Source organism: Geotrypetes seraphini, chromosome 8 (assembly GCF_902459505.1).
Source record: "Geotrypetes seraphini chromosome 8, aGeoSer1.1, whole genome shotgun sequence".
Lineage (NCBI taxonomy): Eukaryota > Metazoa > Chordata > Amphibia > Gymnophiona > Dermophiidae > Geotrypetes > Geotrypetes seraphini.
The window spans coordinates 45,424,018-45,450,248 of NC_047091.1; the positions used below are offsets into that span (position 1 = coordinate 45,424,018).

Below are 26,231 nucleotides of genomic sequence, written 5' to 3' on the forward strand. Positions count from 1 at the left end.
GACGAAATAGACACACCACAGGAGGAGGACAAACAAAACGAGGCCCGGGGACTGGCAGCCCATGAGGGGGTAGGCAGGAACACCAAACCACGAGGAAAACCAACAAGGAAGGTAAACAACCGGGACTTAAATTGCCTATATACTAATGCTAGGAGCCTAAGAGCCAAAATGGAGGAGCTAGAAGTCATAGCCAGTGAGAAGGACATAGACATAATTGGAATCACTGAAACATGGTGGTCTGAGGACAACAAATGGGATGTGGTCAAACCAGGGTACAAACTCTACAGGAGAGACAGGGCATACAAGAAGAGTGGAGGAATAGCGCTATACATAAAGGACTCCATTCCTTCAACCAGGATGGAAACAGCAATAGGGGCGGACAACTTGGAATCACTATGGGTTAAGCTACCAGGAGGAAATGGAGCTGACATAAAATTGGGACTGTACTATCGCCCACCAGGACAACCGGAAGCAAACGACCAGGACCTGGAGGCTGAATTAAGGCAGGTATGCAAAAGCGGAAGTGTGGTGGTGATGGGGGACTTCAACTACACTGGCATAGACTGGAGTATTGGACACTCAAACTCCACAAGGGAAACAAAATTCCTGGAAGCTATAAGGGACTGCTTCATGGAACAGCTGGTCATGGAACCAACAAGAGGAGAAGCCACTCTTGACCTAATCCTCAACGGGCTAGGGGGACCCGTAAAGGAGGTGGTAGTACTAGCGCCACTAGAAAACAGCGATCACAACATGATCCATTGCAAGCTAGAAATAGGAACACCAAAAGTAAAGAAAACCACAACGACAGCACTCAATTACAGAAAAGGGAACTACGAGGCCATGAGGAAAATGGTAGGAAAGAAACTCAGCAACAGCTCAGGGAAGATGGAGACCGTAGAAAAAGCCTGGTCCCTGCTCAAGGGCACGGTACACGAAGCACAGAACCTGTACGTCCCCAGGCTTAGGAAAGGGTGCAAGAAAAAACCTGGTGTGGATAACAAATGCAGTAAGAAAGGCGATAAGTGACAAGAAAGCATCGTTCAGAAAATGGAAAAAGGACCAAACCAAGGACAAACAAGATGAACACAAAAGGCACCAAAAGGAATGTCACCGAGTGGTAAGGAAAGCAAAAAGAGAATACGAGGAGAGACTAGCAGAGAAAGCAGGAAACTTCAAACCATTCTTCAAGTATGTGAAGGGGAGACAACCAGCCAGGGAGGAAATGGGACCCTTGGATGATGGAGACAGGAAGGAAGTGGTAAAGGAGGAAACAGAGATAGCTGAAAGGTTAAACAAGTTCTTCTCGTCAGTCTTCACGAGAGAGGACACATCCAATATTCCAGAACCCGAGGAGATCTTACATGGAGACCGGGATGGGAAACTGGTCAAACTAGAGGTAAGCCAGGAGGAAGTCCTCCGTCAGATAGATAGACTAAAGAGCGACAAATCACCAGGTCCAGACAGCATCCACCCAAGGGTACTAAAAGAGTTGAAAAACGAAATAGCAGAAACTTTTTGCAAAATATGTAACCTTTCCTTAGAAACAGGGGAGATCCCAGAGGACTGGAAAATAGCAAATGTCACGCCCATCTTCAAGAAAGGATGAAGGGGTGACCCGGGAAACTACAGGCCGGTGAGTTTGACCTCGGTTCCGGGAAAGATGATGGAAGCACTGATTAAGGACACCATCTGCGGCCACATAGAAGACAATGGGCAGCTGAAGGCAAGCCAGCACGGCTTCTGCAAGGGAAGGTCATGCCTCACAAACTTGCTGTACTTCTTTGAGGGAATAAACAGCCAGATGGATAAAGGGGAATCCATTGACATCATTTACCTTGACTTCCAAAAAGCCTTCGACAAGGTACCCCACGAACGGCTGCTTAAGAAACTGTGGAACCACGGGGTGCAAGGGGATATCCACCGATGGATCAAACACTGGCTGGCAGGCAGGAAACAAAGGGTTGGAGTAAAGGGCCATTACTCAAAATAGCAATGGGTCACGAGTGGAGTCCCACGGGGGTCGGTGCTGGGACCGCTCCTGTTCAATATATTTATTAACAACTTGGAGACAGGGACGAACTGTGAGGTCATTAAATTTGCGGACGACACCAAACTCTACAGCAGGTTTGGAACCAAGGAAGACTGTGAAGACCTGCAAAGGGACTTAACGAGATTGGAAGACTGGGCAAGAAAATGGCAAATGAGTTTTAACACTGAGAAATGCAAAGTCATGCATGTAGGGAAAAAGAACCCGATGTTCAACTATAAAATGGGGGGATCGTTGCTGGGGATGAGCAAACTTGAAAGAGACCTGGGGGTGATGGTGGACACAACATTGAAAGCATCAGCACAGTGTGCAACAGCCTCAAAGAAACGAACAGAATGTTGGGTATCATCAAAAAGGGTATCACAACCAGGACGAAGGAAGTCATTTTGCCGCTATATCGGGCGATGGTGCGCCCACATCTGGAGTACTGTGTCCAGTATTGGTCGCCGTACCTCAAAAAGGACATGGCAGTACTTGAGGGAGTCCAGAGAAGAGCGACAAAGCTGATAAAAGGTATGGAAAACTTCTCATACGCTGATAGATTGGAAATGCTGGGGCTATTCTCCCTGGAAAAGCGGAGACTTAGAGGAGACATGATAGAAACTTTCAAAATCATGAAGGGCATAGAGAAGGTAGACAGGGACAAATTCTTCAGGCTGTGGGGAGCCACAAGTACAAGGGGGCACTCAGAGAAATTGAAAAAGGACAGGTTTAGAACAAATGCTAGGAAGTTCTTTTTCACTCAGAGGGTGGTGGACACATGGAACGCGCTCCCGGAGGCTGTGATAGGCCAGAGCACGCTACAGGGGTTCAAGGAGGGTCTAGATAGGTTCCTAAAAGAAAAGGGGATTGAGGGGTACAAATAGAAGCAGAGGTAGGTTATAGGATTAGTCAGAAACCACTTCACAGGTCATGGACCTGATGGGCTGCTGCGGGAGCAGACCGCTGGGCGCGATGGACCTCTGGTCTGACCCAGTGGAGGCAACTTCTTATGTTCTTATCCACCGCAGCACTAGATCTCCGACATCAGATTTTGCCAATGGGCCACCGCTTAAGCAAACTCCGCCTCAGTGTAAAGAATAGGGCCTGATTCCATGTCGTCCAACCGTACAGCCATCAGCAGCAGGAGAGAACAAGTGGGAAGCTGGCGAACACCACCCCACACGTAGTCGCCAAAGACAAAAGATGGATGCGATTCTCTGATGGACATACATGGCAGGTATGCTGGAGTGTTGCCGTTAACAGTCAAGCAAGGAAGGAAGGAAGGACCGGTAAAAAAAGATAATAACTAAGGACTTTCATCGTACAGACCAGATCAAACATTTAAAAAAAAAATTGCATCCAGGCCTAAAAGACAGTTTACCATATTCCCAATTTTTGAGATTGAGGAGGATTTGTATAAATGATGATAGTTTCAAGTTACAATCAGAACTTGGTAAAAAGGAATTATTCCATTTGGATATTAAACGAGGATTACCAACAGGCCAATCTCCTAATGAAGCCAAAAAATGACAAGTCCACTAAATTAGTAAACTCTTGTGTGTTGAAATATTCAAAGGGAGGAGAGGCGGCAACAAAAAACATTAAGAACAATTGGACATAATGAAAGTTCACCCTATATTTCAACATCATCAGATTTGTGTTGCATTTTTCAGAGATCGAAATCTAAAGGAACTGCTTAGTCCACTCATCAGTGGTGAAATTGTTCAGCATCCACAAGGACATTGTTAGTGTGGAGATTGCAAGACTTGTGGCATCAAAGTAGAGTTAAAGGAGTTTATTAATCCTGTGGATGGAAAAATTTACCAGTTACATAGCTCAACCACTTGCAAGTTACACCACATTGTATATATCTTGAAATGTAAGTGTAATAAACTATATGTGGGTAAAACTATGAGAACTCTTCCCACTTGGATCTAGTAGCATATTGTGTATCTGCATAACATGGGTTCTAAAGTTTTGAGTGTTTTGCTATACAGTACTTCCCCGAAATTCACGGGTGTTCCGTTCCAGGAGCCCCCACGAATTTTGAAAAAATACAAATTTGATTTTTTTTTGCCTGTCAAAAGGCAGGGGATGTAGGAGAGTGCAGCTGGAGTGCCAGTGGGTGAAGAAAATCACTCACGGTCTGCTCCGACTGCTTCTTCCTGATTGGTGTAGCCTGACTTTACTACAGGAAGAGGCGGTTGCAGCAGACCGCGAATGAGCGAGTCCGCGATTCGTGAATTTGTGGGGAAACACTGTAGATCAATTATTTCCATCCAGATAGGGTGGTGACATTGACTAGTGGTTACTACAGCATGAATAGTGCTAGATTTTTCAATTAAAATCTTTTGAACCTCATGGTATCAATAATAATCATTGACTCATCACCTTTTCCATGAATGGATGATGTGGATGACTGATTTGGTTTTTAAGCTTATGATGTTTAACTTTATGGGCCTAAGTGTCTTTATGTAGCAGAGATGCCTTTTTTGTTAAGAACTACAGCAGGGATTTGAATGTGGTCAGCATCAAAATACAGTATATCCTGTTATCCCAGGACAAGCAGGCAGCCTATTCTAACATGTGGGTGACATCATCCACGGAGCCCGGATGCGGACAGCCTCGCAAGCAGACTTGCTTGTAGAAAACTTCAGAAGTTTTGAGTCTGCCGCACCACGCATGCTCGAGTGCCTTCCCGCCCAGAACAGGGTGCGACTCCTCAGTTCTCAGTTTTCTGCAGAGCCAAGAAGTCCGTCTTTGACGCTCTGCGCTGAACTTAGTTCATATTGTGCCTTCTCTCACCATGGTTCGTGTTTTATTTTTCTTATTACCATGTCGCTATGTTTTTTCTTTTGATTATTTTTTTAAAAAAACAAGAAAAAGTTTTATTTTTTTGTCAACTGACTGGGGGGGCCTGCCAAACACCCTCAGCCTGTGGGCTTTGACTTTGCGGCAGCTATCTTTCCTTCTATGTCCCGGCCGGTCACAGGCTTAAAGAAATGTAGCCAGTGTCAGCATGCGATCTCCCTCACTGACCCACATCATTGCCCGGAGTCGTGCATTCGCTATGTTACCCTTGAACCTCGCATCCTCAAACGTTGTCGAGTTCAAGTGGAAAAGATTTTCAGGATGGACTCTTCTGTTACACCCTCCACCTCAGACTCGGTCAACCCTTCTGCGGGGTGTCCTCCTGCCTCCACATCTCCAACCTCTATCTCATCAGACCTTCCCCGTTTGGATCACCTTTGACCTCGAGTAAATCTGCCAAGTCTTCTGAGCTTCCCTCAGGTCAGATACTCAGCAGACAGTTCCGGCGGTGGTCCTCAAGCTACCCAAGCATCATTCCTCCAAGTCGAAGCATGCCACCTCGGAACCTTTAGCCTCAGCAAGTGGTCCTGTTTCAGACTCGGATCCACAATTGCAGGCTACCATGCAGACCATTTTAGAGCGGGAATTTATTCAGTTATTGAGCAAATACAGTCCTGCCTCTACTCCGCTTCCTGTAGTCCAGCCTGGGAACTCACCAGTCTCACAAGAGGTCGAGTCCTTGCCTGTGCCTCGAGCTGAATCTACACACTCTATGCAAGGAGTCGAGTCTTTGCGAGTGTCTGGTCTGGAATCTTCACACTCCATACAAGGAGCTGAGGCTTTGGGAGTGCTTTGAAATTCCTTGATCCAAACCACTGAGTCTATGGGGTTTCGATCTACAGCTTCCAGCTCTATAACCTCACCAAAGGCATTGCCCATTTCGAGGCACAGGTCTCCTCGACCTTGCACAAGACCTGCTTCCAGGCAGCACTCTTGCCGCCAGTTGAGGCATTCATTGAGGTGCAGATCCTCTTCCAGAAAGAAGCCTTCCTCGTCCAGGCCTTCCAGCTCTTCGAGGCCTCCAACTCCTTGATCGAGGACACCGATAGCAGAACCTGAGGGCTCAGCTGATTCCAATGCCTCGTCCCAGTCTGTCTATTCGCTGGGCTATCAATACTCCAGAGATGCCTCACCTTCATTCTCCATTCGAGGCGCTTCGAGGTCATCTAGTCCCTCTCGAGGCCATGCTCTGGCGGATCAATTGTCCTTTTCCTCCTTCCATCGTCAAATGGCTGAGGACCTGGATCTTAAATTGGACGCTGGTTCTAAGTACTCTAAGGAGTATTTAGAGGAAATGAGTATGCCTCGGCCTCCTGCAGATTCTCTCAAACTTCCTCTTAACAGGCTTCTGTCTCAAATGAAACCTGAATACTCCTTGCCTGGAGACTCCAGGCAAGTTGGAATCAAGGGTTTGAGAACTCCCAACTATCTCATTAATCCCTTCTTGTGGAATCTTCATTGAAGAGGAGTCACCCTTCCAGGGTCTATGCTACCGTACTTCCTGGTAGAGAGGGCAGGACCATGGACAAGTTTAGCCTGTTGTCTTTATCAAAATTCGATGATGGCCTCCAGGGTTTTAAATTATAATTTTATCTTTACTACTTATTTCAGGTATTTTATTGATATACTCCTTGGTTTTTCTAAAAACCTTGCTCAACACAGGCTTTTAGAGTTTCAGCAAGTCATTGCCACTTTGGCACAACTCATGTTACATAAGAATTGCCACTCTTGGGTCAGACCAGTGGTCCATCGTGCACAGTAGTCCGCTCATGCGGCAGCCCTCTGGTCAAAGACCAGTGCCCTAAATGAGACTAGCCCTACTTGCGTACGTTCTGGTTCAGCAGGAACTTGCCTAACTTTGTCTTGAATCCCTGGAGGGTGTTTTACCCTATGACAGACTCTAGAAGAGCGCCTGCACCTTCTTCAGTCATCTTATGATGCCTTTTAACTTTCCTCAAGGGTCACTGAATTCTCGGTAGCAATGCGCCAGGTCACTGAATTCTCGGTAGCAATGCGCCGTCTGGCCTGACTTCACACCATCGATATGGATCCCAACTTTCAGGATCGTCTGGCAATGACCTCTTTCAGGCACATTAAAAAAAAAAAAGCCTCCCCCATGCGCGCCCGGCGCGCACACACACACATACACACACACACACATGACCGGCCCGACCCCCCCCATACCTAAAAGTTGGGAGCAGGAGGGGTGCTTAGTCCCTTCTGCTCCTTAGGCCTCCAGCGTCCAGTGCTATCTTTGGGAGCAGAAGGAACCACAAAGTCCTCCTGCTCCCACAAGGTAAATGTGGGCCTTAGGCCCCACCAAGGTGCATCATGTGATTGGCTCAGGCGACTCATGCTCCTGAGCCTATCATGGACTTCCTTAGGGCTGAGCCTAAGAAGGGGCCTGAAGCGCCTAAGCCAATCAGAGCCTTAGGCTCCTCCCTGTGCATTACAAGATGCATCGAGACGGGGCCTAAGGCACACATTTGCAATGTTATGAGGAATAGCAGGAGCACTTTGTAGTTCCTTCTGCTCCCGAAGACAGCGCTGGAAGCTTAAGGAGAAGGAGGGACTGGGCACCTCTCCTGCTCCCAACTTTTAGGTATTGGGGGGGGGGGTGTCGAGCCAGAGCCGGGCGTGGGCCAGTTGTTGGCAGGAGGGAGTAGGCATCCCTCCTGACATATTTGTATGGGCGGGGAGGGCAGCGTTGGGTGGAGCGGTTTGTGGCTCGCCATGGGGGATCGCGTTTGTCAAGGGGAGGGCCCTCAGCCATTTTTTGACAGGTCTGCCTGTCTTCATTTTTTTTTAATGGGGCAGATATTTTGCGTGTGTAACATACGCAAAATATCTGTGCCAAGGGGAAAAAAAACAGAAAAGACTTACCTGTCAAAAAACGCCCCCCCCCCCCCCCCACACACACACACACACACACACGGGAGATTTCAGGGTGGCAATGAAGCAGGAGAGTCAGCAGGGACATGTGCAACTGGTCCCCAGCTGTCACTTCATCTGTTGATCGGCCAGCCCAGTTGGTGTCCCAGATTTGTTTAGTGAATTGCGTCCTTGCCTACTTTGCATGTCGTTTCCCCTCATATGCATGCACAGATCGGAATCAAATCGGAGGAGAGGTTGGTGAATCGGGTCAGAGGGAAATTGGGTCACGAAGGGGTCGCAAACCAATCAGTACACAATCGGTTTGCTTAGTGAATCTAGCCCATAGTCAGGTTACCTGTAGTCAAGACATTAGCGTCTTATCAGTGGAAAAGTTCTGATTCTGTGGGTGCTATTTAAGGGATCCAGTTCTACTGGGGGAAAAGTTGCTTGATTATGGGAAGACTAACATATGCTGGTGTAAATAACTACCCTTCTCTTCTCCCTTTAAAGACTTTAGATATGACTGAGAAGAAGAGAAATTCCAATGGATATAGCATTTCAGGTAAGTGAGTTTGATAGTCAGCTGTGCAGAAAAATAAACAGATGCTCAACTAAAAAGACTTTAGATCACCCATGGTCACTGTATAAAAAAAAGTTTTTTTACTTTTTTTCTAGTAGAAAAAAGATTATTCCTAAGTGGGCTCAAGTCTTAACTTTGCCAACAAGCAGCAATCAATGTGTAATAGTAAATGGTGCCTCAAAGGGGGTTATTTTTTCATATAGTCTTTATATTCAACAAGTATAGTCCAAGGTTTGTTTTCTGTAATATAAAGTAACCCCAGAGGCATTTATATAAAATACACAACTTTTATAGTTTGACATTTTGTTCTGCGTCTTCTCATAGTTTTAGATGGATATGGTGCTATGACTAAATATTTCTGGAGAGTTGTAGCCACTTGGATGTGAACAGAGGTAGCATTTGTACTGAGGAGCATACTTTGGATTTTCAAAAGTATCCTTGTAAATTTTCAAGAACTTTTGCATGTGAAGTTTTGTGGGGTAATTTTCCATAGGAACGTATTCACCAACTTTCCCTCTGAAAATTGATATACGGTAACTTATTTGCATATTTGATTGCTACAAAATTACTATCTTAAAATCTACGTGAAAAGAATGGCTGGGGTAACCTAGTGGAGAATGTAACTTTCATCTCCATGTACAGATTACAATTTTCAGGAGCTAGCTTTCAAATCCATTATTGACTTAAAAGATGTAATTGCATTATGTTTTCTGACTCAGTAATAGAAACACATGGATCATCTGAAACATCTAAGTCCCCATCGCTTGTACTGAACACGCATGAAAATGAGAAGAAAGTTAGGCAGTCATCCCTTCAGCACCCTGGCATATGCAAAGACCTAGCAGCAAGCCAAGTAAATAAATGCAAGTCCTACATGAGAGCAACAGCAAGCTCAAAAGCTAAAATGTCTCGTAGCATTTCAGTGGGGGATAACATCAATGCCACTTCTTCTGAATCAGTCGACCTCTCAGACTTGCCAACGCCTATGTCTCTTGACCAGAAGGCTGCTAATACATTGAACACAGACTGCATGAAAAACCTTTATCTGAAGCAACCAGAACATACAGCACACCCAAGTGGAAACCATGGGGCACGAGCAAAGCTAATGCTAAATGTTTCTTCTGCATTCTCTGACAAGCAAAAAGAAAAGCAGGTGAACCAGTCTTCCAAGATGTATCTTTCAGCAGTTACTCCCACTGAAATGAAATCCTTGGGTAGGAATGAACACAGAAGTTCAACGGAGCTGCTAGATAGTGAGAAGGGAAAAAGGTCTCCAAACTGTTCAAAAGCAAGAGATGTTGACTGTGAAGAGGTGACTTTCACTAGCCAGGTCTCCACCCAAATTTTGACAGGATCTTTGTGTTCAAATCGAATCGGATTGCTTCCAGCGCTACCAAACAATTCATCTGGAGACAACCAAGCCAGTGTTGACTGGACACGTGACTTTTCTCAGTCTGTTCGTGATTTTCCCAATAATGGGATCTTCAAGAGAGAAATCAGTGAGTATTAGAATTTCAGTTTTTATTTTAAACTTTTAATTCTTTAGCACTCTCCAGACCGGTAGAGGTTAATCTTACAAGCAGGTATATATCTCATCATGACCAGCAGGTGGACACTGAAACAAAACTGTGGAATAGTACATAATAGGTACCATCCCCTATTCCTGTCAGTCTTCTTTCAGTCTCTAGCAGGTATGAGTGAGCTGTACCCATCTCCCTTGGTAGGGCTGTTGGAATTTGTTTAGGGATCTTAGTCCCCGTTTTTGTGCCGGATTAGCTTGGGTGGGCCCTGTTTGGGGGTCCGTCCGACCTCGGGGTCTCATGCTGGGTCCCTCCCCCCCATTTCCTCCACCTCCCCACATTTTTTTAGAGGAGCCACAGCAGAAAGCTTTGCCGCCTAATTCAAGTGCCAGCAAGTGGAGACTGAGACATTGACTTTTGGCTACAGTACAAGTGGGCTGTGCAGTCCCTATTACAATCAGTCTTTTCTCAGTCCCAAGCAGGTGGAGTGGTAAGCTTGTGCAGTCTGTGCTGATGTTTGTTTGGGCCAGTTGGATCTGGTTAGGGAATTTTTTCTTGGCCTTTTTGCTGTCTGGACAGAGCTTGGGGAACCCTCTTGGGGGGTCCTACTGAACTCAGGGGTGCCACACTCAGAAGGGTCGAGTCCCATCCCACATTTCCCCTACCTCCCCAGATTTTCTGAATTTAGAGGAGTCTCAACTGTACACCTGGCCACTTGTCCAGCACAGACTACAGTTTAGAGTGCCTGTGGGGTCTGCTGTTTGAGACAGCTGGTGAGTTGTTAGAAGTTAAAAAAAAAGGCACAAGAAATTCATCCGACTGTCTTGAAAGAGCTAAAAGTGGAAATCAGAGAACTATTGCAAAAATTTGCCAACCTTTCAATCAAAACAGGACAGATACCGGACGACTGGAAAATAGCGAACGTCATGCCGATATTTAAAAAAGGATCAAGAGGAGTACTGGGCAACTATAGACCTGTGAGTCTCATGTTGGTACCTGGGAAGATGGTTGAGGCGCTGATCAAGGATAGCATAACCTGGCATTTAGACACACACGACCTGATGAGAGCCCGCCAACATGTTTGAAGAACCTACTTCAATTTTTTGAGACAGTGAACAGACAAATTGATAATGGAGAACCGGTGGATATTATATACTTGGATTTTCAGAAAGCGTTTGACAAGGTTCCACATGTAAGACTCCTCAGGAAAAACTGCAAGGCCATGGAATAGAAGGAGATATACTAAGATGGATAGGCAAATGGCTAGAGAACAGAAGGCAGAGAGTGGGCATAAATGGGAAGTTCTCAGACTGGGAGAATGTAACTAGTGGTGTGCCCCAGGGCTCGGTACTTGGGCCCATCTTATTTAATATTTTCATCAACGACCTAGAGGATGGAACATACAGTGAGATCATCAAGTTTGCAGATGACACAAAGCTATGCCGGGCAATCAACTCGCAGAAGGACAGTGAGGAACTCCAGAGCGACTTGAGCCGATTGGAGAAATGGGCAGACAAATGGCAGATGAAGTTTAATGTGGAAAAATGCAAAGTGATGCACTTAGGCAGAAAAAATAAGGAACACAAATATAGTATGTCAGGTGAAACTCTGGGAAAAACCGAACAGGAAAAGGACCTGGGCGTATTAATCGATAGGACCCTGAAGCTGTTGGCGCAATGCGCGGCGGCAGCGAAGAACGCAAATAGAATGCTAGGCATGATAAAGAAGGGAATCACAAGTAGATCGGAGAAAGTAATAATGCCGCTTTATAGAGCCAGACCACACTTGGAATACTGCGTCCAACATTGGTCTCCATACCTAAAGAAGGATATAAAAATGCTCGAGAGGGTGCAGAGACGAGCAATGAAGCTAATAAAGGGCATGGAGAACTTGGAATACGAGGAACGAATTAAGAGACTGGGATTGTTCTCCCTTGAGAAGAGGAGACTATGAGGGGATATGATCGAGACTTTCAAAATACTGAAAGGAATCGACAAAATAGAGCAGGAAAAAAAAAAATTATTTACATTGTCCAATGTGACACGGACAACAGGACATGGACTGAAGCTAAGGGGGGACAAGTTCAGGACAAATATCAGGAAGTTCTGCTTCACACAACAGTGTTGGACACCTGGAATGCTCTCCCAGAAGAGGTAATTGCGGAATCCACCGTTCTAGGATTTAAGGGTAAGTTAGATGTACATCTCCTTATGAATGGCATAAAGTGACTTGGGTATGGGTAAGCTAGATGCACATCTCCTTATGAGAAGCTTAGAGGATATGGGAACTAAAACTATGCCAGGATACACCTGGCGGGGCCTCCGCGTGTGCGGATCGCCGGACTTGATGGACCTAGGGTCTGTCCAGAGATGGCACTTCGTATGTTCTTATGTTCTAAATAAAAGGAGCTTACAGTATGGTGTTGTGTGGGTTTTTGGTGCATTCAGTATGAGCGCTTCAAAAAAGCAGCACAAGTGCATTTTATGTGGACACCGAGCAGTGGATGCGGTTAGCGGGTGCACAAAATATTCTGGCTGCCTCAAGAGGGACTTGGCTTCGGGTGTCAGCATGTCAGGCTCCCCTTCATGTGTGCACCGCTTGTTGGTGGGAGGCAGTGGTGATGCCCGGGCTTCACCTGCCGCCCACACCGAGGTTTTCTTATCTGCCGGCGGTCTGGCAGATTCAGTGTTGCGGACTGTCGGGGAGGCTGGGGATTCCCTTATCATTGTGACTGGGGCTACTAGCAGTGGTTCTGTAGTGGCAGGGTCAAGTTTGGTTTCAATGCCATGTATTGTTTCAGGTGACAGTTTAGTGACAGCCCTTCCCTTGGTTTTGGTGGGAAGCACCTCCATTTTGCCCACAGCCTCCTGTGATCTTCCTCCTGACTTAGAATGACAGGAACAGGTCTTAAATGTGTCTTCTGCTTCTGCTATGATTTCTGGATTGCTGCTGGGGTTGTTTAGCCCTAATTTTTTGTTAGCCATGTGCAAGGCTTATTTACAGGCATCTTCTGTTCCAGGAGTTGCAGGGACGTCTGGAGGGGTGGTTTCCCTTCCACAGCCACCCCCATTCAGTATCCTGCTGTGGCTGCCTCTTCAGCCATCGTCCAAGCAGCCGCAGGTGTCTTAGAACAAGGATTATTTTTTGGCTGATCTGTTTTCTCTGGATGAGCACTTGGATCTTGTGGAGGACCTTTCAGATCCATTAGGAGAGTCTAATGTTTTGGACAGAGACTTTTCAGAGGTGCCAGTTGGCGAGGATGCATCGGTTGTGCGCATTTTTCATTAGGAAGAATTGCAGGAGCTCATTCTTCAGGTGTCTTCAGTTTTACACTTTAAAGAGGAAGCTAAGGACCCCCCTCGTGTGGTGGATCCTCTTCTTAGAGAGATCCGGTCAGCATCCCGCTCTTTCCCTATGCATCAGGATATTCGGGATGTAGTGTACGCTCAGTGGAAAGTTCCAGACGCACCTTTTCATTTGGCACGGTCCATGGCAAGACTACCCCATTCCAGATGGGGATAGAGATTCCTTTAAATCTCCTGTGGTGGTCTTGGCTATTACACACAGAAAGTGGCTCGGCCGTAGAGACCCTCAGGACCATAAAATGGAGGCTCTTCTTAAATGAAGTTTTGATCTGGCTGCCCTGGCTGTCCAGGCGGTGATTTGTGGTGGTCTGGTAGCCCAAACTTGTTTCCGGTGGTCTGAGAAATTTCTTGAACATGAGACAGCTTAGTGAATCAGGAAGTTAGTGAATCAGTCCTTAGTGAATCGGGAAGTTGCTAAGATTGAGCGGTATGATCTGTTATGTGCCTCAGCCAAATCCATTCTTGATGTAGTGACCAGACGTACCTTGTGGCTTAGGGGTTGGTCGGCGGATACGGCATCTAAGGCTAAGCTGAGTAAGTTTCCCTTTAGAGGCTCCTTTCTCTTCGGGGAGGAGTTGGATAAGCTGGTTCAGACCTTGAGTGACTCTAAAGTACCTCAGTTGCCAGAGGGCCGACCACGCCAGGCTTCACGAGGTGGTTCTTCCCAGGGATGTTTGAATGAGTTTTGTAGGTACTACCCTTGCCGGGGTGCAACCTCTTTTCCTTTCAGAGAATGTTTCATCCAACGCATGAGAATGTTTCATCCAATGCCGGAGGGGGGGGGGGTCGCAACTCCTCTAGAGGCTCCTCCGTCACCTGTCCAGCCCAGTGACTCATTGCGGGTCCTTCCCCTGGTTCCAGTCAGAGCCCAGTTGCTGGAGATTTACTGAGGATGGGCTGAGATCACAATGGATCAGTGGGTCCTAGAGGTGATTCGGGATAGTTGTGCTCTGGAGTTTTCACATAGTAGATGACGGCAGATAAAGACCCGAATGGTCCATCCAGTCTGCCCAACCTGATTCAATTTAAAAATTTTTTTTTTTTTTTTTTTTCTTCTTAGCTATTTCTGGGCGAGAATCCAAAGCTTTACCCGGTACTGTGCTTGGGTTCCAACTGCCGAAATCTCTGTTAAGACTTACTCCAGCCCATCTACACCCTCCCAGCCATTGAAGCCCTCCCCTGCCCATCCTCCTCCAAACGGCCATACACAGACACAGACCGTACAAGTCTGCCCAGTAACTGGCCTAGTTCAATCTTTAATATTATTTTCTGATTCTAAATCTTCTGTGTTCATCCCACGCTTCTTTGAACTCAGTCACAGTTTTACTCTCCACCACCTCTCTCGGGAGCGCATTCCAGGCATCCACCACCCTCTCCGTAAAGTAGAATTTCCTAACATTGCCCCTGAATCTACCACCCCTCAACCTCAAATTATGTCCTCTGGTTTTACCATTTTCCTTTCTCTGGAAAAGATTTTGTTCTACGTTAATACCCTTTAAGTATTTGAACGTCTGAATCATATCTCCCCTGTCTCTCCTTTCCTCTAGGGTATACATATTCAGGGCTTCCAGTCTCTCCTCATATGTCTTCTGGTGCAAGCCTCCTATCATTTTCGTCGCCCTCCTCTGGACCGCCTCAAGTCTTCTTACGTCTTTCGCCAGATACGGTCTCCAAAACTGAACACAATACTCCAAGTGGGGCCTCACCAATGACCTGTACAGGGGCATCAACACCTTCTTTCTTCTACTGACTACGCCTCTCTTTATACAGCCCAGAATCCTTCTGGCAGCAGCCACTGCCTTGTCACACTGTTTTTTCGCCTTTAGATCTTCGGACACTATCACCCCAAGGTCCCTCTCCCCGTCCGTGCATATCAGCTTCTCTCCTCCCAGCATATACGGTTCCTTCCTATTATTAATCCCCAAATGCATTACTCTGCATTTCTTTGCATTGAATTTTAGTTGCCAGGCATTAGACCATTCCTCTAACTTTTGCAGATCCTTTTTCATATTTTCCACTCCCTCTTCGGTGTCTACTCTGTTACAAATCTTGGTATCATCTGCAAAAAGGCACACTTTTCCTTCTAACCCTTCAGCAATGTCACTTACATACATATTGAACAGGATTGGCCCCAGCACCGAACCCTGAGGGACTCCACTAGTCACCTTTCCTTCCTTCGAGCGACTTCCATTAACCACCACCCTCTGGCGTCTGTCCGACAGCCAGTTTCTGACCCAGTTCACCACTTTGGGTCCTAACTTCAGCCCTTCAAGTTTGTTCAACAGCCTCCTATGAGGAACTGTATCAAAGGCTTTGCTGAAATCCAAATAAATTACATCTAGCATATGTCCTCGATCCAGCTCTCTGGTCACCCAATCAAAAAATTCAATCAGGTTCGTTTGGCACGATTTACCTTTTGTAAAGCCATGTTGCCTCGGATCCTGTAACCCATTAGATTCAAGGAAATACACTATCCTTTCTTTCAGCAACACTTCCATTATTTTTCCAACAACTGAAGTGAGGCTCACCGGCCTGTAGTTTCCTGCTTCATCCCTGTGACCACTTTTATGAATAGGGACCACATCCGCTCTCCTCCAATCCCCAGGAATCACTCCCGTCTCCAGAGATTTGTTGAACAAGTCTTTAATAGGACTCGCCAGAACCTCTCTGAGTTCCCTTAGTATCCTGGGATGGATCCCGTCTGGTCCCATCGCTTTGTCCACCTTCAGTTTTTCAAGTTGCTCATAAACACCCTCCTCCGTGAACGGCGCAGAATCTACTCCATTTTCTCGTGTAACTTTGCCGGACAATCTCGGTCCTTCTCCAGGATTTTCTTCTGTGAACACAGAACAGAAGTATTTGTTTAGCACATTTGCTTTCTCCTCATCACTCTCCACATATTTGTTCCCAGCATCTTTTAGCCTAGCAATTCCATTTTTTATCTTCCTCCTTTCACTAATATATCTGAAAAAATTTTTATCTCCCTTTTTTACATTTTTAGCCATTTGTTCTTCCGCCTGTGCCTTCGCCAAACGTATCTCTCTCTTGGCTTCTTTCAGTTTCACCCTGTAGTCTTTTCTGCTCTCCTCTTCTTGGGTTTTTTTATATTTCATGAACGCCAACTCTTTCGCCTTTATTTTCTCAACCTTTGCCAGATCGTTTTCTCTCCTCTCCTTGTCAGGCAACTTGGAAGAAGAGGGCTTTTCATCAGATTCTGCTCAGGTTGTTGGACCTCAAAGTGGTAGTCACAGTGCTTTCTCAGGAGATTTGCACCGGCAGGTACTCCATTTACTTTGTGGTGCCCAAAAAAGAGGGATCTTTTCGGCCTATTTTGGATCTCAAAGGTGTCAACAGAGCTCTCCGTTCCGTCTTTTCATAATGGAAAGCCTGAAATCTGTAATTTTTGCTTTCCAACCTGGGGAATTTATGACTTCTCTCGATCTGATGAAGGCCTATCTGCATATTCCTATTCGGGCCTCCCATCAGCACTTCCTTCATTTTGGGAGGGCATTATCAATTTTGTACTTTTCCCTTTGGTCTAGCTATGGTGACACGCACCTTCACCAAGATTATGGTAGCGGTGGCAGTGGCCTTGCGCAAGGAGGGCATTCTGGTACACCCTTATCTGGATGATTGGTTGATTCGAGCAGTCATTGCAGGAGTGTTCCCAGATTACAACTCAGGTTGTGGAGTTTCTGCAGTCCCTGGGATGGATGATTGACCTGTCCAAAAGTAGGTTGACTCCGTCTCGGCGCTTGGAGTATCTTGGTGTTCTTTTTGGGGAGAGTTTTTCTTCTGGAGGACAGGGTGTGCAAATTGCAGATGGATTGCCAATGTCTGCTGGCACAAGACTCTGCAGTTGTTGGGTGTCAGCATGTCAGGCACAAGACTGCAGGCACAAGGCTCTGGTGGCCTCCTTGGAGGTGGTCCAGTGGGCTCGGGCTCACATGCATCCTCTGCAGTATGCGCTTCTTCGGTGGTGGTCGCCACAGATTCTTATGGACTTATGGACTCTCCGGTCCCACTTCAGGGCTTAGTTTGTCGCAGTCTTTGCTGGTGGCGCCAGTCTTCCAATCTAGTTCAGAAAGTGAGTCTCGATCAGCCCCAGTGGACTTTGCTTCTCACGGACGCCAGTCTCCTCAGTTGGGGAGCTCAATTTCTGAGTCACTCGGCTAGCATTGGTGGAATTCCAGTCCTTGCTGTAGAGTAAGCAGTTCACATTCTCTCAGGCAATGCCACAGCGATGACTTATGTCAGTCATCAGGGGGGCACCAAGAGTCATCTAGTGGTGCTGAAGACCTCTCTTCTCCTGGAATGGATGAAGGCTCATCTTCAGGACATCCCACATTGCCGGTGTGGACAATGACCAGGCAAATTTTCTTAGTCATGCGCTGGATCCTGCTGTATGTCTTTCCTTTGTGGTCTCTGGTGGGCAGAGTTCTTTGGATTGCCGTGTGATTCTCATGGCTCCGGACTGGCCTAAGCGCCCGTGATATGTAGATGTGGTTTGTCTGCTAGTAGCAGAACCTCTCCCACTGCCCCTCTCGCCCAATCTTCTGACTCAGTGTTCCATTCCATTCTGATTCAGTGTTCCATTCGATCTGGGTCCCTTTTGTCTTAAAGCTTGGCTCTTGAAAGGAATAAGGGATATTCGGATAAGTTGATCTCAACTCTCTTAGAGTCGCAGAGACTTTCCACCTCTTGGGCTTATGTCCATGTTTGGGTCTTTTTGAAGAGTGGTGTTACGTGCATAGTGTAGTTTCCCTTCGAGCTGCTTTGCCTCACATCTTGGAGTTTCTGTAGGATAGCCTAGAACGGGACCTTGCCCAGTCCTCCCTTCGGGTGCAGATTGCCATTTGTCTTCTCTTGCGTGGTAAATGACTGGCCTCTTCTCTGGATGTGATTTGGTTCTTGAGAGCTGTGAAATTACTCTGGCCTCCAGTTAGGCCACCGGTTTCTGCCTGTGATCTCAATCTAGTTCTCTCTGTGCTTGTTCATCCACCGTTTGAGCCTCTCGACACCTGTACATTGAAGGACCTTACTCTTAAGGTGGTTTTCTTGGTGGACATTACTTCCACGAGATGCATTTCAGAACTGCAGGCCCTTTCATGTAGTCCTCCCTTCCTGGAGTTCTCTAGGATGCGGGTCATGCTGCGGCCGGTTCCCTCCTTTCTTCCAAAGGTGGTTTCATCGTTTCATGTCAACTAGTCTGTGGTCCTCCCAGTCTTGGGTAGTCTGGAGGGCTTGTTGGAGCTGAGGCAGTTGCGCAAGTTGGATGTCTGAAGAGTCCTTCGTTCTTATGTCCAGCAGACCCAGGAGTTCCGTAAGTCGGACCATCTGTTTGTTCTCTTAGGTCCTCATAAGAGGAACATAAGAATTGCCGCTGTTTGGTCAGACCAGTGGTCCATCGTGCCCAGCAGTCCGCTCACGCGAAGGGCCCTCTGGTTAAAGACAAGTGCCCTAACTGAGACTAGCCCTACCTGCGTACGTTCTGGTTCAGCAGGAACTTGTCTAACTTTGTCTTGAATCCCTGGAAGGTGTTCTCCTCTATGACAGACTCCGGAAGAGCGTTCCAGTTTTCTTTTTTTTTCTAATTCTTTATTTATTGGATTATTCATTACAATATCTTTGTAACAAACATACATGAATGAACACAAAAAATACAAAATGTAAATTCCCAAACGGGAATTAACATAATATATAAGGAAACTAATTCAACCGTATCCTAGTCCACATTAAAGCTGATCGCCAGTACAAATAAAACATCAAAGCAAATCTTTCTATCTACTATCTAGGAACAGGCAAATGGCTATTATATGTATTATACATCATCCTCCAAAAATGAACTAAATATAAGGAATTAAACTTTCAACAAAGGTTTCTCTTTAATAAAATCTTCCACCTGGGCTGGATCAAAAAACACATATTTATCATTTCCATATGAAATCAGGCATTTACATGGAAATTTTAAAAAGAAAGTAGCTCCGACTGCCAAAACCTTTGGCTTTAGCTGAAGGAACTGTTTCCTCTTAAACTGGGTTTGTCTAGAGACATCTGGAAAAATTATCACCCGTTGACCACAAAACATCTCTTGCTTTTTCAGGAAATATAATTTCAAAATATCTTGTTTCTCAAGCTCTGTCTTGAAGGTCACGAGAAGAGTTGCTCGTTTCTCAATTATGTCCTTAGATGACTCCAAAAACTGTGATACATTCAAACTCTCAGGTGATACTATTCTATCCATTCCACCTTCCTCTACCTTTTCTTTGGAATCTCTTGAAATGTAATATAAATTATCGACCTCAAAGGTCTCCACTTTATTATAATGTAATATCTCCCTCAAATACATTTTCAAGAGTTCCATTGAAGAAAGGTAATGTGTGGTAGGAAAATTTAACAGACGAAGATTCTTAACTCTAATAGCATTTTCCATTTTCTCTAATTTAGCATGTAACATCATACTATCCTTTATATTAGAAACAGCACTAGCTTGTAAATTACCTACTGCCTGATCTAACTTTTCAACCTTTACAGCTGTTTCTCCAATTTTATTATTTTGTTCTTTAATTTTCACAGTTACATCAGATGAAAATTGACATAAGTTCAAAACGGTTTTTTGTAAAGATGACTCTATTCTGTTAATACTAAGCCAAACATCATTTAGAGTGATCACTTTATCCCTGGGGAGAACATCCGAGCTTTGCCCAGTAATCATCTGCACTGGGGTTAGTTCTTTAGTTTGCCCCAGGGACTATCCTGAAACCTCCAGACCAGATAATGACAATGATTGAGGGGAAGAAGAAATTATTCCTTCCTTGAAAGGGGAAGGAGATTCTTCTAACCGTGAGGAATATGATGGTTGAGGAGGTGGTGTTGGTTCCCCAGAAGATAAGGAGACAGCTTGAATATTAAAAGTTACCTGTTCCTCAACAGGAGGCAAGGTAGGAACCACAAGATGGCGATCCATCGGGCCTGTTGTTGCAGCAGATGGTATTGCTTTAGCTTTCCTCTTGCCCATGCTGAAGAATCGGTAGTCCTGCTCCCTGCTCCTCTTAGGCTCCGAAGGGGCTCAAAAGGGGCAAGCCCCTTTAGCCACGCCCCTTCAGCTCGCGACCCGGGGCTCGCAACCGCGGGCCGCGTACCGCGGCTGTTCGAAGGTTTAAGGCTCCTTCTCCAAGGACCCTCTCAGCTGGCTGGGTCGGGCAGCAGCGGGACTGCCTGTCCCGATGTTCAAAGTGCAAACAAGCACTAGCGACAGGCTCCCTCTCTGCTCTCCGGCGTTTTAAGGCTCCTTCTCCAAGGACCCTCTCAGCTGGCTGGGTCGGGCAGCAGCGGGACTGCCTGTCCCGATGTTCAAAGTGCAAACAAGCACTAGCGACAGGCTCCCTCTCTGCTCTCCGGCGTTTTAAGGCTCCTTCTCCAAGGACCCTCTCAGCTGGCTGGGTCGGGCAGCAGCGGGACTGCCTGTCCCGATGTTCAAAGTGCAAACAAGCACTAGCGACAGCGAGCGTTCCAGTTTTCTACTACTCTCTGGGTGAAAAAGAACTTCCTTATGTACGGAATCTATCCTCTTTCAATTTTAGAAAGTGCCCTCGTTCTCCCTACCTTGAAGAGGGTGAACAACCTGTCCTTGTCTACCAAGTCTACTTCCTTCATTACCTTGAATGTTTCGATCATGTCCCCTCTCAATCTCCTCTGTTCGAGGGAGAACGAGGCCCAGTTTCTCTAATCTTTCGCTGTACGGCAACTCCTCCAGTCCCTTAACCATCTTAGTTGCTCTTCTCTGTACTCTTTCGAGTAGTACCGTGTTCTTCATGTACGGTGACCAGTGCTGGACACATTACTCCAGGTGAGGGCATACCAGGCACACCATAGCCCGGTACAACGGCATGATAACCTTCTCTGATCTGTTCATGATCCCTTTCTTTATCATTTCTAGCATTCTGTTCACCCTTTTTGCCACTGCAGCACATTGTGTGGACAGATTCATCGACTTGTCGATCATAACTCCCAAGTCTTGTTCCTGGGAGATCTCTCCAAGTACTGCCCCGAACATCCTGTATTCGTGCATGAGATTTTTGTTACCTACATGCATCACTTTACACTTATCCACGTTGAACCTCATCTGCCATGTCGATGCCCATTCCTCGAGCCTGATTATGTCACATTGCAGATCTTCGCAATCCCCTTGCGTCTTCACTACTCTGAATAACTTCGTATCGTCCGCAAATTTAATCACCTCACTCGTCGTGCCAATGTCCAGATCGTTTATAAAGATGTTGAAGAGCACGGGTCCAAGCACCGAGCCCTGTGGCACCCCACTGGTGACGCTCTTCCAATCCGAGTATTGTCTATTTACCTCCACTCTGTTTCCTATGCTCCAGCCAGTTTTTAATCCATGTGAGTATTTCACCCTCGATTCCATGGCTCGCAATTTTCCAAAGTAGTCGTTCATATGTAACCTTGTCAAACACCTTCTGAAAATCCAAATATACAATATTAACACAAGGCGTAACACTATTTATTAACACAAGGCGTAACACTATTTATTAACACAAGGCGTAACACTATTTTTTCCATAACAGCCCCTCAAGCTTGGAATAATCTTCCATTATACATAAGACAGGAAAAAAACTTAACAAAATTTAAGTCAGAACTTAAAAGTTTTCTATATATAGACGCCTTTAATAACTAATTCTTCTCTTTTTTTTCTTTCCGCATTCTTAACTTAAAAGGTCAATTGTCTTTGTCCCCCCTCCTATCGTTTTTCCCCTGAATTTAATTAAATATTTTAAATTCGAATTAATAATTATATTATTGAATGTAACCATTAAATAATTTTTCCTTATGTTTCACTCTACCCTATTTAAATTACCTTTAAACGTAATGTTATATGTGTTATTTGTATTTTAGATAATTGTTTGTTTAATTTAATAATTGCAAGTGTGTTACCAACTATTTTATTTGTACATCGCCTTGAATTTTGAATAGGCGATAAATCAAAAATACCTAATAAACTTGGAAACTTGGAATATCGACTGGGTCGCCTTTGTCTATCTGCCTGTTTACTCCTTCAAAGAAGTGCAGCAAATTCGTCAAACACGATCTGCCTTTGCTAAAACCATGCTGACTGGTCCTCATAAGCCCATGACTCTCAAGGTGATCAATGATGCTTTATCAGCGCCTCTACCATCAGCGTCCTTTATCAGCGCCTCTACCATCTTACCCAGTACTGAGGTCAGACTCACCGGTCTGTAGTTTCCCGGTTCTCCCCTCGAACCTTTCTTGAAGATTGGCATAACATTCGCCACCTTCCAGTCTTCCGAAATCTTTCCCGATTTGATCAACAGATTGGCTATTAGTTGAAGCAGTTCAGCTATGATCCCTTTCAGTTCCTTGATGACTCTCGGATGGATGTCATCCGATCCCGGGGATTTATCGCTCTTAAGCCTATCAATCTGCCTACACACGTCCTCTAGACTGACCGTCAATCCTGTCAGCTTTCTATCTTCGTGTCCAGCATATAGCCTGATGGGTTCCGGTATACTGTGTAAATCTTCTTCGGTAAATACAGATGCAAAAAAATGTGTTCAGTTTGTCAGCGATTGCTTTGTCCTCTTTTAGCGCTCCCTTTATTTCATGGTCATCCAACGGTCCCACCGCTTCCTTTGCGGATTGTTTCCCCTTGATATATTGAAAGAACGGCTGCTTCCAAGGTTACAATTGCACACTGGATTAAGGAGGCTATCGCTTAGAAACATAGAAAAATGACGGCAGATAAGGGCCATATAGCCCATCAAGTCTGCCCACACTATTTACCCACCCTCTTAGGTCTTCTGACCTCTTAAGTATAATTGTAATTATACTGTCACTCTACTGACCCGCTCATTGTAATTTTACTGTCACTCTACTGACCCACTCATTCAAGTCCTAGTGACCCTATCCTTGGCATGACCTCGTAGGGATCCCACATGGGTATCCCATTTGTTCTTGAAGTCTGGGATGCTGCGTGCCTCGACCACCTGCACTGGAAGCTTGTTCCAATGCTCGATTACTCTCTCCGTGAAGAAGTACTTCCTGACGTCTCCACGAAACTTCCCTCCCCTGAGTTTGAGCGGATGTCCTCTTGTGGTCGAGGGTCCCCTGAGAAGAAAGATATCGTCTTCCACCTCGACCCGTCCTGTGATGTACTTAAATGTCTCAATCATGTCTCCCCTCTCCCTACACTCTTCAAGAGTGTAGAGCTGCAATTTGCTCAGTCTTTCCTCGTACGGGAGACCCTTTAGCCCCGAGACCATCCTGGTGGCCATCCGCTTCAGTGTACCTTCTTCAAAAGAAGCCTGTCCAAAATTTCTCAAAGCTCATTCCACTCGGGGTCAAGCAGCTTCTTGGGCTGAATATTCTCTTGTGCCTCTGATGCATATCTGTAAGGCTGCAGTTTGGTCTTCTTTCCATTCCTTTGTTCTACATTACTGTGTGAACGTTCAGGCGCATCGGGACTCGGTATTTGGTGAATCTGTTCTTGTGGTGGCCCTTCAGGGTCCCACCCATGATGGGTACTGCTTTAGTACGTCCCATCCGTTTTTGTGCCGGTCTGGAGGGATGCTAAAGAAGGAAAAATTAGTCCTTACCTACTCATTTTCTTTCTTTTTGTCCCTCCAGACCGGCACAAACCCACCCTGTCATTTTATTTGATTAAAATCACACAATCTTTTCTTTTCATATTTTATAAGTATTTTAGTGCCTTTGCAAATGTCTCCCAAAAAGAGCCATATTTCATTTCTTTTTTTTTTTGGTAATATGTAAAAATAAAACAAAAAACATAAAGAAAAAAAAATATACCTTTTTTATTGGACTAACAATGATTTTTTTCTAGATTTTTTTCCTTTGTTTTTATTTCTACATATTACCTTGAAGAGTGGACTAACACATCCACCACATCTTTTCATTCATTGCTTTTTTAATACAATTTTCATCTTTCTGTAGTCATGTTTCCTTTAGTAAATAATCCTATATTCTTTCAGTCAGTTAAGACTCTGTTCATGAGCTTCTATTCCCTTTCTTGCTACTACTTTGGTATCATTATTTATCCTAGGACAAACAGGCAGCATATTCTCACATGTGGGTGATGTTATCCATGGAGCCCGGTATGAACAGAGTCAAAAGTGCATTGCCACTTTAAGTTTTTAGAAACTTTGTGACTGCCCCCACTGCGCATGCATGAGTGCTTTCCCGCCCAACGTTGGCTCGCAGTACCTCAGTTCTTTTTTTTCCGTGGAGCGAAGTGCTATTTTTTTGGACTCCATCCAAAATCACATTGCCTTCATGTAAACATTTCTCTTTTTTGCCTTTTGGCTTTATTTCTTTTTTTGTTTTATTCTTAGTGTTCTTCGGTCTGTTAAAAAAACAAACAAACTTTTTTTTTGTTCCTCAATTGGGCCTTTTGGCCCTCTTTTTTCCTACTTCGGCGGTTTTTCATCTTGGTATCACCATTGAGTCTTTTGACTTCACTGCCAAGATTTTTCCATCCATGTCTAAACCTTTGAGCGATTTCAAAAGGTGCTCTCGGTGCCAGTGCCCTATTTCCATCACAGACCCACATAGTTACCGTTTACAGTGTTTGGGGCCTGAGCATCGAATAGACACTTGTACTCATTTTTCTAGACTACAGAAACGCTCATTAAAGGCTCGATGTATCCAGCAGAAAAAGCTGTTCAGCTTGGCCACGTACTCTAGTGATAAATCTGAGCCGGTGGTACCGGCATCAACATCAGATACTGTTCCTCCATAGGGCAAGCCTCCTAAGAAGCCATCCTCTTCCTAATTTGTGTCACAGCACCAAGTCCCTTGATGAGGCCAAGTGTTAATGCCATCGATCTCCTTCAGTACAGGCAGTGTCTCATATGGGGTGTGCATCCTTATCGAGGTGTCCCACCCATTGACACCCTGCAGAACTGATGGTACCAGCTGTTGAGCCAAGGGTACTGGTGCAACTCTTCAGAGAACAACTGAAGTTCTTCCAGAAGGAGCTCAGTGACCTATTTAAGTTGCATTCGGTACCAGTTCCTACATCGACACCCTTGGTACCTGCCCAGCCTGAGCTTAGCACATCGAGGCCACATGGTACTGGTACGAGGTCTGCATTGCAACAGCACCGCACTACATCTTGGCATTGGCGAGCAGCATTGACATTCTGCATCGCAACATCGATGAACATTGACATCACATAGTACCACTGTCTGTTCTAGATCCAAGACATCATCGCACCATACTGACTAAACATTGCATCGATGTCATCGGATCGGTACTGACTTAATCGAAGAAGCAATTCTCGACTCTCTCGCACTCAAACGACTCCTCAATCTAGAAGATCTTCATCCTACAGAGAATCTCCTGGGGTACAAGATGTCAATTCTGACCTGTCTCAACACAATACTTATACAGAATAAGAGCATACATTATCTGCTCCAGAGTCCTATGGCATCCCATCAGATCCATTTCCCCCCTCCTCCCAGACAAAGATCTCATCCAGAAGGACTTTCATATACAGAATATATCAGGCAGTTGGGGAAAGCTCTGCCTGTCAAATTGGAGTCGAATACTGAGCCCAAAGCAGAGCTCCTTGATACCTTAGATTACAGTAAGCCTCCTAAAAAGCTTCTTAAGTTGCCTCTACACAATCTTCTCAAAGATACACTCTAAGAACTGGGAAATCCCCCTCTCTGTTACCATAGCTCCTAGAAAGATTGACTCTCTTTATTGAATATAATCCTGTCCTGGATTTAATAAACCACAATTATCACATCAATCATTGCTTATTGGGTCAACTCAGAAAATAACCTCCAGCTCCAGGGTCTATGCCACTGCACCAGCAGGACCTGAGGATAGTATTATGGATAAATTTGGACGTTGTCTTTACCAGAACTCTATGTTAGCTAACCGAGTTCTCAATTACAATTTCTACATGTCTTTTTTACCTTAAACAGCTC

General features: G+C 45.4%; 1 protein-coding gene across 7 annotated transcripts in view; it reads left to right on the plus strand.

Annotated features, from left to right (window-relative positions):
- The window catches only part of LOC117365282 (WD repeat-containing protein 62-like), a 442,332-nt gene that overhangs the window by 409,076 nt on the left and 7,025 nt on the right, over positions 1-26,231 (plus strand). For 4 of the 7 annotated variants that reach the window (XM_033955506.1, XM_033955508.1, XM_033955509.1 and 1 more), the window contains 2 exons: positions 8,288-8,339; positions 9,077-9,856. In XM_033955506.1, coding sequence (XP_033811397.1) covers positions 8,288-8,339; positions 9,077-9,856 — 832 coding nt within the window. The remainder of the gene's footprint in view (positions 1-8,287; positions 8,340-9,076; positions 9,857-26,231) is intronic. The other 3 variants (XM_033955511.1, XM_033955512.1, XM_033955513.1) reach the window with 1 other exon arrangement.